Source organism: Mandrillus leucophaeus, unplaced genomic scaffold (genome assembly GCF_000951045.1).
Source record: "Mandrillus leucophaeus isolate KB7577 unplaced genomic scaffold, Mleu.le_1.0 Scaffold518, whole genome shotgun sequence".
Taxonomy (NCBI): domain Eukaryota; kingdom Metazoa; phylum Chordata; class Mammalia; order Primates; family Cercopithecidae; genus Mandrillus; species Mandrillus leucophaeus.
The window spans coordinates 1,619,112-1,631,858 of record NW_012105564.1 but is presented as its reverse complement, the minus strand read 5'-3'; the positions used below and the strand labels follow the sequence as shown (position 1 = coordinate 1,631,858).

At 38.8% G+C, this 12,747-nt stretch overlaps 1 protein-coding gene across 5 annotated transcripts in view; it reads right to left on the bottom strand.

The window, feature by feature from the left end:
* Positions 1 to 12,747, bottom strand: part of RTN4 (reticulon 4) — a 78,995-nt gene that overhangs the window by 49,486 nt on the left and 16,762 nt on the right. For all 5 annotated transcript variants that reach the window (XM_011996518.1, XM_011996516.1, XM_011996515.1 and 2 more), the window contains exons 2-3: positions 7,943 to 7,999; positions 4,858 to 7,260 (exon numbers count right to left, since the gene is read on the bottom strand). In XM_011996518.1, the coding sequence (XP_011851908.1) occupies positions 4,858 to 7,252 (2,395 nt within the window). In that variant the 5' untranslated portion in view covers positions 7,253 to 7,260; positions 7,943 to 7,999. The remainder of the gene's footprint in view (positions 1 to 4,857; positions 7,261 to 7,942; positions 8,000 to 12,747) is intronic.

Here is a 12,747-nt window from a genome sequence, read left to right as displayed (position 1 = left end):
AAAAATCCTACAATCTGTATGGAACCACAAAAGACTCCAAAAAGCAAAAGCAACCCTGAACAAAAATAAAGCTGGCAGAATCACACTCCTAAATTTCAAAATACACTACACAGTTGTAGTAACCAAAACAGCATGGTACTGGCATAAAAACAGCAACACAGACCAATGGAACAGAATAGATAACCCAGAAATTAATTCACGTATCTATAGCCAATCAATTTTTGGAAAAAAAAAATGCCAATAACATTCATTGGGGAAATGCCAAGAACATTCATTGATATTACTGAGAAAAAAATCAGTATTTACATTCCAATAGTAAGAATATAGTTTGTCACACATTTCTTTATAAATGGAGGGGGGAAGAAGACCAGAATTCATTAATTTCTTGACAAACCTGACTCCCCCAAATTAATAAAGCACCATCTGCATCATAATACCTTATTCACCTCTCTTGCAAAATCAGTCTTTCTTCCTAAAACTAAAACTGATTTCTGCCTACAAAATGTCATTTTAAGAAAACAAGAACAGGAAAGGCCTGGAGGCTTACGCCTGTAATCCCAGCACTTTGAGAGGCAGCGGCAGGAGGATCCTTGAACCCAGGAGTTTGAGACCAGCCTGGGCAACAAGGCAAGACCTCCTCTCTACAAAAATAATTAGCCGGGCATAGTGACATGAGCCTGTGGTCCCAGTTACTTGGGAGGCTGAGGACCACCTGACCCTGGGAAGTCGAGGCTGCAGTGAGCCATAATCGCACCACTGCACTTCAGCCTGGGTGACGCAGCAAGAACCTGTCTCAAAAAAAACAAAAGAAGAACATATGAGATAATAAATGATCTGAGGAAATTAGTATTTTATTATTTAATACTTTTAATGTTTAAATGCATATACATTAAAATGACCCAGAATTTTTTAAAAAACACACTTAAGTATTTCATAATTAGAGATGGCAAAAAACTTTTAAGCCATCTGATAAGAGAGCTTCCCTTACGTTTTATAAGACCATTGCTGTATTTTGGTACATTTGACTTCGGTACACTTAAACTTCACTTTCAGGAAGACAGAGAGGTAAGTACCTATCCTCACTACACAATGTTTAACTATGTCCTCAACAGTGTGTCTACACCAGCTGGCTGTAAGTTGCATAAGGGCAAAACCTCGTCTTAGTTTCATCTTTTCCCCTCCCCCACCCCCCAAAAAAATCTCGTATAGTGCTTGATATAAGCATGTTAAAGCAACTCTTACCTGATTTTACACCTATTTTTTGGGGAGGGGGGGGTCTTTTTTTTTCCTTTTTTTTTGGAGAATGGGGTCTTGCTATATTGCCGAGGCAGGTCTCAAACTCCTGGGCTCAAGCCATCCTTCCACCTCTGCCTCCCTGAGAGCTGGGATTACAGGCATGAGCCACCAAGCTCAGCCACTACTTACCTTCTTTTAACAGATGCCTGTTATATAATCAAGTCAAGAAAATTATTAAGTTGCAAGGACTTGAGCTAATCCACCCTTCCTTTTATAGAAAAGGAAACTGACATGTAGAGAAACAAAGTGATTGTCAATGGTATAGTCAAGACTAAAACCTCAGGTCACCTATATTGTTTTCATTACAGTAATACTGGGTTTCCTTCCCATAACTTTTGTAGAATACATATACTGGGTGTTCTAAGTAATTCTCTATTCCCTAGTAAGTTGCTATGATAACTAATATCAAAAAAGGTGAAGTCAAAAATTGGTATTTCTCTGAGAAATACCAATTTTCTCAGAGAAGGGAGATAAACATATTCTAAAAGAGAATGCCCAAGCATTGCTTACACTTTCTTCCACCATCCCCATTAAGCTTTCAAAGGCAATGCCCCCTTTTCTTCCCTTTCTTCTAAACTATTAGGCTATAGATTTCTCACGTTTAACAAAAACAATCCAAGAAGCAGGTGACTCCTGAAATACTGAAATTCCTGAGGGCCACATCTACCAGAGAACTGCTAGCTTTAAGTTTCGGGAGGGAGCACTGGTGGGGAAGGGAGACTTCAAAGGCATTGCTATACTGATTACTCCTTGCTCTTCACCAGTCATCACCACACTGCTCTGGGCTTCTGAGACCCTTCTTTCTACTCTTCCCTCCTAAACCATTTTACTGTGCTGTTTGAAACCCCCTTCCACTGTGAACCAGCTCCTCTAATCCTCAACTTCTTTACTGAACATTCCTGCCTTTACCTCATCTTCACTAAAACCCGGCTCTTCCTTGAGGATACTGCTTTCCCTGTGCAACTTGCTAAATGAAGGCTCAATCGTTCTCTCATACTCTACACACCTAAGGGAGGCGGGGGGAGGTCAGTACCCACTGCTCACCAAACTTTATTTCAGAGGCCTTGGGCAAAAGTCTTGGCTATTCCACTATGTCATTCTCTATCCTTCCTCACTTCTTCTATCTACCATCCTCCAGTTACCTCACTGCCCTTTACCACAGACTCTTACCCCAGTCTTCCTCTCCACCCCTAGTCCTGCCATCATCCTGGGTGACTTCAATGTTAGGTAGAAGTGCAATCCAGTATCACGGCCTCATAGTTTACTTGACCTCACCTCTAGCAATCCTAATCTGACTACACAGTAGGCCTTTGCCTCATGGCCTATCACTGGCCATTATAATCAACCTGAACTGCTATTTCTCTGAAATTCTAAATTCAACATCCAATACACACACACACACCCCCCCACACACCCACCCTGCTATCCCGCGCATTCATTCTTTCTCTCTCTCCCCTGCTCTGACCACAATCTCCTATCATTCTGGCATGTATTTATTCCTACTACTCTTGGTTCTTAAACCTAATTTGGGCCTTGAGTTCACTGACCATCTACTCTCCTCCTACCTCTCCTACCTTTTTCTATTCACATCCTTCAACTTAGATGCCACAGTCCATCACTTCAAATTACTCTCTCGCTATCAGCCTCGACTTTCTTGACTTACTGTCCTTCCATAGGGCCCACCTACCAAAACACATCCTTGAGTCACTACAACCATTTGCCTTCTCTGAATCCATACCTAGGTTGTTTGGCACAGTCAAAGAAAAGTCACCCCACCATTTAGACCACCTTTCGACCTTGATTAGGTTCCTAATACAATGCCTTTGGTTTCCCTAGTCAGAGGTATTGCAGACCTCTTCCACCCAATCATGACCTAGTCCATTCCTAGCAAATGAACATACTGCTTTAAATAAACATAAACCAGCAAATAATTCCCTCAACTTTCAGCCACAAAACCCTAACAGTATGAGTACCCACACTTTCCTTTCCACTCACTACAATCAAAGCTGTATCCTTCCTTGTAATGCTAATTCTTCCACCTGAACCAGGGAGCACATTCCCTATCCCCTTCTGACTTTCTGCCAGCACCTGTAATCAGATTTTCCCCTTCTCATCTTAAAAAAAGAAAAAAAAAAAAAAAAAAAAAAGGCCCTTCCTCCACTACATACTCTCCTTCCTGCTTGCTAATATTTTAATTTTTCTCCAGTAAAACACTCAAACTTCTTAAGAGTAATCAACATTTACTACTGATTTGCTCAAATCTCATTCATTTCTCAATCCTAGCCATGCCCAAGCACACCACACCATTTGCCGCTGTCATGCCAACACCTTCCCTCCTTTTTGACCAACTTGCAATCCTTAACTGACCTCTCTAGTATTTGATAATTTTGACCTTCCACCTTCAAGTAGTCCTCTTCTCTCGATTCTCCCCAGTTGATATCTGGGGCTTTCATTTCTATCTCTAAGCCCACGACAGACACATATAGCCAAGATCTCTCTCAAGAGCTGCATAGGTATAATATCCATAACTTACTGGATATCTTAAAGGTATGTACATCAATACCAACATATTCAAAACCGAATTTGTATCTTCCTTCTTAAATCTACTTTAATCTCTCATGTTCCCTATCTCAGTTTCTCATACTGCCATCCATACATGTGCACATGCCAAGAATGAAATCCAGGGTTCCTGGGGTCATCTTTACTTCTTCCCCTCATCCTTTACGTCCTTATCCATCAAACACCAAGTCCTATGTCTCTGTGCTCATCCCACTGCCTCAATGTTCATAATCTCCTCTTTCTTACATTACAGCAACTGGTCTACCACTGTTCCAATGGTGATGAGCTGGACTGTACTGCTGAAGCACCAGCACTTACATACATAAGCATATTCAGTAAATTTATCCTAATCACTATTTTAGAGAAAACGTAGCCAAATCAGAATACTAATAAAGAGCACATGTGCAAATCACCTTATGCAAATCAGGTATGTGTAAAATGGATAGTCAAAAGAAAAAAAGGAGAATTGGTACTTTTCAAAATAATTCATAATAGCATAACTCAATTTATACTTTTCAACAAAAAGTCTACACTCAATATGCCTAACTTTATACCTACCACTGGAAAAGTACTATACTATATTGAAATATTTAAAACATGCTACAGAAATGTTCTTTAAAAATTAAATATGATAATTTCTGGGATAACAAAAACACATCTGAAAATATTTTAATATCTCTTGCTCTTCATGTTATCAAGAAAAACAAGTGAAATAAATAAACAAATAGGTACTAAAGTCAATTCTTATAAACAAAAATATTTTCTATTAATAGTTCCATAGTGCATTATAAAAGTGTAACTGTGTGGAAAAGTTAAGGGTGAATGCTGAGTGCAAGAGAGTTAGAAAAACCACTACAACCTTTAAGTGAGAAAGTGGAGAAGACTTCTTATCAATGTGACATACTAGACACTATAAACATAACATAAAACACAAAATGTAGTGGAATGTTCCCTAAGTCAAAAAGTGGTATGAAAGCACAAAATGCATATAGATTGGATTACCTGAAGTTTTACTCAGCTCTGCTGAAAATATAGCAGATGGTGATCTGTCCTCCTTTTCTGTATCAGAAGGAAGATTTTTCTCAGCTTCTTTCATAAGAACTTTGGGTTTAACTATGCCGCCTATCTCTGCTTGAGTGGTCAAAGCAGAAACATCTGGAGGCAATAAGAGCACCTTTGATGTAGCAGACCCATTTTTGGAAAAGTCATCTGAGAAACCAATTTTCTCTTCAACTTTGGGTTGTACGTTCTTCAAAGAAAGGTCATGGGGCAATTCTGTGCAAGCCAATGACCCAGCTCCACCCGGGGCATTAGCAATTTCACTTTTGTGGGATACTTCTAGGTCAGTATATTCCCTGGCTAATTTAGAAAATGAATCAGTTTTAGAACTGATCAATGTAGGGAACTCATCTATAATTTCAATTGGAGACGAATCTGAAAATGTTTCAGTTTCTCTTACTTGTGCTTCCTTAGAAAGAAATAAGTCATCATCTGAATAAACTGCAGTACTGAGCTCCTCCATCTGCAAAGGAATTTTCTCCTTTTTGCTCAATGTTGAAACTTCATCAGGTAACAGGGTATGTTTTGTGTTATCTAAATTGAGCTTAAAAGATTCCAAATATGGCTTTCCTCCCTCGGGTGGTAAAGCACTAAGTTTTTCCTTATTTTCATGTTCTATCATTGACTCAAATGAAGTTTCAGGGAGATTTTCTTTCACAAGCATCACAGCTTCATCTTGTTTTTGTGGAACGTCAGGTATGGAATCATCACTAAATAAGTCAACCGGTTCAGAATCAGGTGAGGAATCTTCAACTAGCTCAGAATGATCAGGCACTGGCTGTTCAACTTTTGCCATTTCTGAATAATCAGAGAAATCTGGAGTTGGTTCAGCAGAAAGCTTTGTTTCTTTAATTAAATCACATGCAATAGATATATAAGGAGCTTCTGTTTCTTGAACAGCTGCATTAATGCTTTCAGGCTCTTTAATTTCTTCCTTTATTCCTGATACTTTTTTTAGTGATACACTCATGGCCTCTTCGTATGGTGGGGGGTTTTCAGGTTCATGTATTATGCTTTCATAATTAACTGAAGAAGCTTCTAATGGTGATGAGCTGGGCTGTACCGCCGAAGCACCAGCACTAGGAACTGCAGAATTCAATGGTGCTTCCATAACAATGTCAGGCAAAACTGGCGAAGGAGTAGCTTCTGATTCTTCAAATGATGGGCAAAGCTGTGCTGCAGGATAGAGGGACTCTTGCATAACTTCTGATGTTTGAACCAAGTCCATTTTTGTTTCATAAGCAATCTTTGTACCAGTAACTTCGTTCAATTCACTTTCACATGCTTCCTGTACTAAATCTGGAGTCAGGCCTTCAGGCATGTTTGCCACTACTTCCTCAGTCACCTTTCCTAAATTATCTGTTGTGACATAATCTGTCTCAGAATCCTGTGCTGCTACAAGAAAAGGGTTTGATGTTTTGGTGCTAGTATTCTTCTCTGTTACTATTTGGGCCTTCTTTTCTTCTATTTTTTTTTCATCGGTCTTATTTTCTGAAGTATGATCTCCTAACAAAGGAAAAATGTTTGTTGCAATGCTCTCAGTTGCTGCTGGGTTAAAAGGAGCACATGTGATATATGCTCCTGAACGATCCTTTATAGCTTCTGGTGTACTGGGGAAAGAAGTATCATCATTACTACTCTCACTATCTTTTTCGTGATTAGTTTGGTCTAGGCTATCTGCAAAACCTTTTTTATCCACTTTACTTTCCAACTTGCTCTCGATTTTACCTCCAGCAGCCAACACATCACTATCTTCCTTACTATCTTTCACTTCCCATACTCGCTCAAATGGTTTGAAGTCTGCATATTCCTCCCTCATAGGAGCTTCCACTGCAATTCTCTTTTCATTAAAACTGTCTTTTGCTTTTCCTAAAGACGTAACTTCATCCTCTTCTTTAACCAATTTAGTAAGAGCTACAGGCAACTCTTGTTGATCATGAAGGATGTTATTACTAACTAAATTCTCTTCTTCTTTATTTTTCACGATTATTTCTTCCCTAGGATTTGCTACTATTATGGCAGATTCTGCTTTTGGAGAGACACTGAATGATGATCCCATTTCTGAGTATTCTAATTCTGAAAACTCTGTTAAATCTCTATCTACAAGTGGAGTTTCTGCCTTCTCTGAGAACTCTTTAGAAGCTTCATTGACAGTTTCTTGAAGTGTTCCTTCGGTGGGTAATACTGTTGACAAATTACCAAGGTATTCACGTTCTTTAAAAGAAGCAGTTGAGAGAGGAGACAGAGAAGGAAGAGAAGCAGCAGTTTCAAGCAGGACAGATGGAAAATCCTCTTGACCAGCCGAAATAGTGTTACCTGGCTGCTCCTTCAAGTCCATAATATTTTCTGTGACCATGGACAGAAAGGAAAGTTAGAGAATGCCAGTGTTCTCAGAGTTAATGCAAGTTTTATGACAGATTCAAAATAGTGTTAGTAAAGACTTACTGTTTATTAAAATGAAATGTTAATAGCAATTAATAAGTAACAATAGAGTAGACTTGAATCATTACTGAAAATATTAAGCTACTGTAAATATAACATATGCATGGCTACAGAGGCAATTACATGCTATGCAAAGACAAATCAAGTCTGAGTAAACCTCAAATGTTATCAACTAAGATACTAAGAGCTAGTTTTAGAGAAGAGAAGAATATCTGCGAAAAGAGTTTGAGTGACAGTATAGGAAAGAAGGGGCACTGGGTAATTAAATGCCATAGACTGGTATTTATTTACAGGAAAGTCTTTCTGGCTATACTCAAACTATATTTGGAGAAAGGGAATTGTAAATATGTAAATGTAATTCAAGGGTCCAAGAATTCCTTATGTACTTCCAAGTGTTCATCGGATTTTGCTCATTTTTCCCTTGGGCATACCATATCAAATGCAAATTTCAACTTTTCCAGTAGACAGACATTCTTGGAACCATGCTAATTTTTAGTAAATCCAAGCTACTCTGCATAGAGTTAACACACTAAAAAGTTAAAGTTAGAATACAGAGAGGATAAAAGGCTGGCAGAAAAGAACTTGCCTGCAGAGGAGCGTATCACAGGCTCAGATGCAGCAGGAAGAGCAAAAAGGGTCTCATCTGAAAAACAAATAGAATATAACCTCAGCAGAAATAAAGACAGACTGAAAGGAGACTAAAGATCAGAGGAGCAAGCCAGGGTTCAGTTTGTAATAAGTTAACAAAAAACTTTACAGAGAAAGGGCCAAGATCAAAAGGAAGTCAGAAAAAGTAGTGCCATTAATTCAGGTTAAATCATCATATATATTATAAAGTTAATTAAATGTTATCCATAGAACCTATCATTTTTCAAGACGCAATACAACCTGTTTATGTTAAAGAAACTTATGAATCAAAGTGGCTTTAAAATACTGTTCTACTTAACGTATCACATCCAAAGCTTTCACTCAGGTTTTCATATAGGTAAATTGTCTTGTTCTATTCAAGCCAAAAATAAAAAGCTGAATTTGAATAAAATTAACAACTACAAATGTTTAATCTTTTGTTACTGGCGTATGTTTAATTTAGAAAAACACTTTTAAAGAATTACGCATTTTCTCTTACATTCTAAGTTGTTACAGTCATTGTGCCCTGTTCTTTGAAGACATTAGTCCTGTGCCAACGTCCAAATGCCAGAGTCCAAAATACAAAAAAAATAATAATAATTAACTGCCTTTAGGACAACACTATTATTGGTGTTATTTAAAATTAACCTAAGTGAGGGCTACTTGTTATTTGTATTCACAACTAGTGAGAGACTAAGGCAATTCGATTCCAGAGCCCATTTCTTTAATCACTGTATGTTACAGAACTGAATGCTTATATCTCCTCCAAAACTCATGTTAAAGCCCCAACCTGGAATGTGACAGTATCTGAAGATGGGGACTTTGGGAGGTGATTAGGGTTAAATGCAGTCAGGGGGGGCCCTGGGCCGAGGGGATTAGTGCCCTTATAGGAAGAGACACCAGAGAGCTTGCTGTCATGCTCCCTGTCTCCCCAGGCACACATAAGAGGTCATGTGAGCACACAGTGAGATGGTGGTCACCTATAAGCCAGGAGAAGAGGCCTCAGAAAGAAATCTACCTTGCCAGCACCTTGATCTTAGACTCACCAGCCTCCAGAACTGTGAAAAGTAAATTTCTGTTCAGCCACCCAGCCTATGGTACTTTGTTACAGCAGCCCAAGCTAACTAACACACTCTAGATTGGTAATATTAACTTTGTACAATGTCATCTTGAACCTACAGTTGGGAGACCCTAAGCTGTAGGGAAAAGAAAGAAAGATCAGACTGTTACTGTGTCCATGTAGAAAGGGAAGACACAAGAAATTCCATTTTGACCTGCAGCTGAAAAATTGCTTTGCTTAAATGCTGTTAATTTGTAACTTTGCCCCAGCCACTTTGTCCCACCTTGTGCTCACAGAAACATGTGTTGTATGGAATCAAGGTTTAAGGGATCTAGGGCTGTGCAGGACACGCCTTGTTAATAAAATGTTTACAAGGAGTATGCTTGGCAAAAGTCATCACCATTCTCCAGTCTCAATAAACCAGGGGCACAATGCACTGCGAAAAGCCACAGGGACCTCTGCCTTGGAAAACCGGGTATTGTCCAAGGTTTCTCCCCATGTCATAGTCTGAAATATGGCCTCATGGGATGAGAAAGACCTGATCGTCCCCCAGCCAGACACCCATAAAGGGTCTGTGCTGAGGTGGATTAAAGAGGAAAGCCTCTTGCAGTTGAGATAGAGGAAGGCCACTGTCTCCTGCCTGCCCCTGGGAACTGAATGTCTCAGTATAAAACCCGACTGTACATTTGTTCAATTCAGAGATAGGAGAAAAACTGCCCTCCACTGAGATGTCTGGGCGGAGAGAAACATAATCTGGCCTGCGTGCACATCCAGGCATAGTACCTCCCCTTGAATTTAATTATGACACAGATTCTTTTGCTCACATGTTTTCTTGCTGACCGTTTCCTTATTATCACCCTGCTCTCCTATTGCACTCCTCTTGCTGAGATAATGAAAATAATCAATAAAAACTGAGGGAACTCAGAGACCGGTGCTGGTGCAGGTCCTTGGTATGCTGAGTACCGGTCTCCTGGGCCCACTGTTGTTTCTCTATACTTTGTCTCTGTGTCTTATTTCTTTTCTCAGTCTCTCGTCCCACCTGACGAGACATACCCACAAGTGTAGAGGGGGAGGCCTCCTCTTCACTAAGCTAAAGATCTTCTACAGTTTACACTAGAGAAAGGCCTCTACCATCAGACAATTTGAAAGAGCCTGAGAGATAACTGGAAGGTAATATTCCTTGAACAGATTGAACCTAATAAATTTAGACAATTTCATCTGGATGGACAAGCTAGACAAGGCTGATCAAAACAGATAAAAGTCCAAGAGATGTAGCTAGCATGAATATGGACTTACCTTCCAAGCGTATTACCCTTAATGAATTAGGAGAGCTAATTTCACAAGGCCCTATATATTTTAGATAAATATATACTGGGCATGATGTCATATTTAAAGGATTCTTATATGAGGGCGATGACAGGAAATTTATGATGTGTGTTTAAAAGGGTTTCCTCCAACCTAGAGCAATAGGTAGGACGGGCTATCCAGTCAAAGGAGTAACATAATGGCTTATACGATTTTTAAATAAAGTGCATATATATGTGTACACATTTTTAAAAGATTACTTGCTATGTGATCTTAAATTACAGTTTCTCATTTGTAAAATGATGGAAAGTTCCCTTCAGCTAAAATAATGAATTATTAGCTTGTATAAAACTGAAATTTGAGGGTCAAAGAGCAAAACCAAATAATTACACAGCTGCTCCACCTAAATAAGAGTTAGCCAATTCTTAACAAAATAGTTGCCTTTTTTATCTAGACAATATAGTTAAAAGCCATTAATTCAGAGGCTTGTCTATCTGGAAAGTGAATTAGAAACACGTATTATTTTTAAAATTAGTGGGAAAACAAACTACATCTAAATTTGTGCCATAATTTTGAAGTATTTTTTTTAATATACTGTACTCTTATTCTTACCTAGTACAATAATCTCTTATATTATTAACTATATTCCTGGAATTTTTCTAAGTAAAAAAGTTTTCAAATTGGTATTTCAAAGATTCATTATGTTTAAGAAAAAAAGAAAAATCTTCATTTTGTAAAATGGGATTAAATCCAGAGTTAACCATAAAACACGTACTACATTTCTAAAAGCTCTCAAAAAAAAAAAAAAAAAAATCCAGAATAGTTATCTTCTGGGCCTTCAAGAATACAGCTCAGACTCCTAATAAGGCAATCATGGGTCATGAAACTGAATTGCCTAAGTTCAAATCACAAATCCATCACTTATAACGGTGTAACTCTTAGCCTTTCTGTGCCTCATGAAATTTGTAAAGTAAGGATAATAACAGTACCCACCTCAAAATGTTGTGAAGGAGGGAGAGGAAAAAAGAAGTAACAACCTGCCCTAAGTCACAGAGCTAGGAGGCCAGAGGGTCAGAATTCAAAACATCTAATTCCCAAGTCTTTGTGCTTTGTTACTATTATTTTTTAGCTAGGCTTCCTCAAAGCATAAGATGTGCTTCATCTGAAGGATGTGTTTATGTACGAGTGCAACTGGTACAATCCTTCTCGCTGTATCAGCCCCTCAAGTCTGTTCACCTCAAACAAGGTAAATTGTCACCCAGGAAATACCTTGTAATTAGCAGAAATATTGCATTGATCAATTGCTTCTATTCTACAATATAACAACATTCATGGAAACATTGATGTGGGACAGGTACTGTGTTGAGCCGGCATATATGTTTCAGAAGTTCATTCAGTTCTCAAAACTACCCTGTAAGGTAGGTACTACTCTTACCTCATTTCACATATGAGAAAACACAGGCATTTAAATCGTATCTAATGATAATACTAGAAAAAACCTGCATTTTAAAACCACAGAACTTCTGCTTCTGGCTATGAGATTAATTACAACAGACTAATTCTTCCAATATAAGCAACTAAATATATGGGCAAAATACTGGAAGCAACTATCTTGAGACACGGACAAGAGGCAGGACAGCAGTGTGAATTCTGAGGAAAGGGAAACCTGTGAGATGACTACCCTGCTTTCTGTCTGAAGGCACATTCTGGTCTACAGTACAGAGAGAAGCCCAAGAACACCGCAAACTCTTGCTAAGCTAAGGAGACTGAGGAGTTGTCTGGAATTTGTGGGACAGGGTAACATACAAAGAAAAGCTTCACAGAAAAGGAGCTCCAAAAATCTGGATAGGGGTTCCTCTTAAACCTCTGGGTGAATACTACGCTGCATGTGCACAGCACACGACTCGGCAAAGCCTAGCCAAGAAACCTATGGTAGATCTGCAAGCTAACTGGATTATATCAAAGGTCAGAAAGTGCTGGAAGACCTGACCTAAAAATTCTGACCAGGCAGAGAGGAAAGATCTCACTAAACACCTCAAGCAGGACTACGCTAAGCCTAAAGGACACTCTAGACCAAGAGTCAGCAAACCATGGCTCATGAGCCCATACTGTATTGGAACACAGCCATGCCCATTCACTTCTGTACTGTCTATAGCTACTTTTGCACAATAAAAACAGAGATGAACAGTTTAGACAAAGGCTGTATGGCCCACAAGCCTAAAATATTTACTCTAACTGGCCCTGTAAGTCTGCAGACCCCCGCCTCTAGACCTACCCTCACTTTATAACCAAAACTTGAAAGGATCAAAATGATTTTCCAGCAAATTAACTGCCTGCCAGAACAAAGTTAAAACCACCGAATCCATGACATACAGTATAAAATAAAAAACTACTGGACA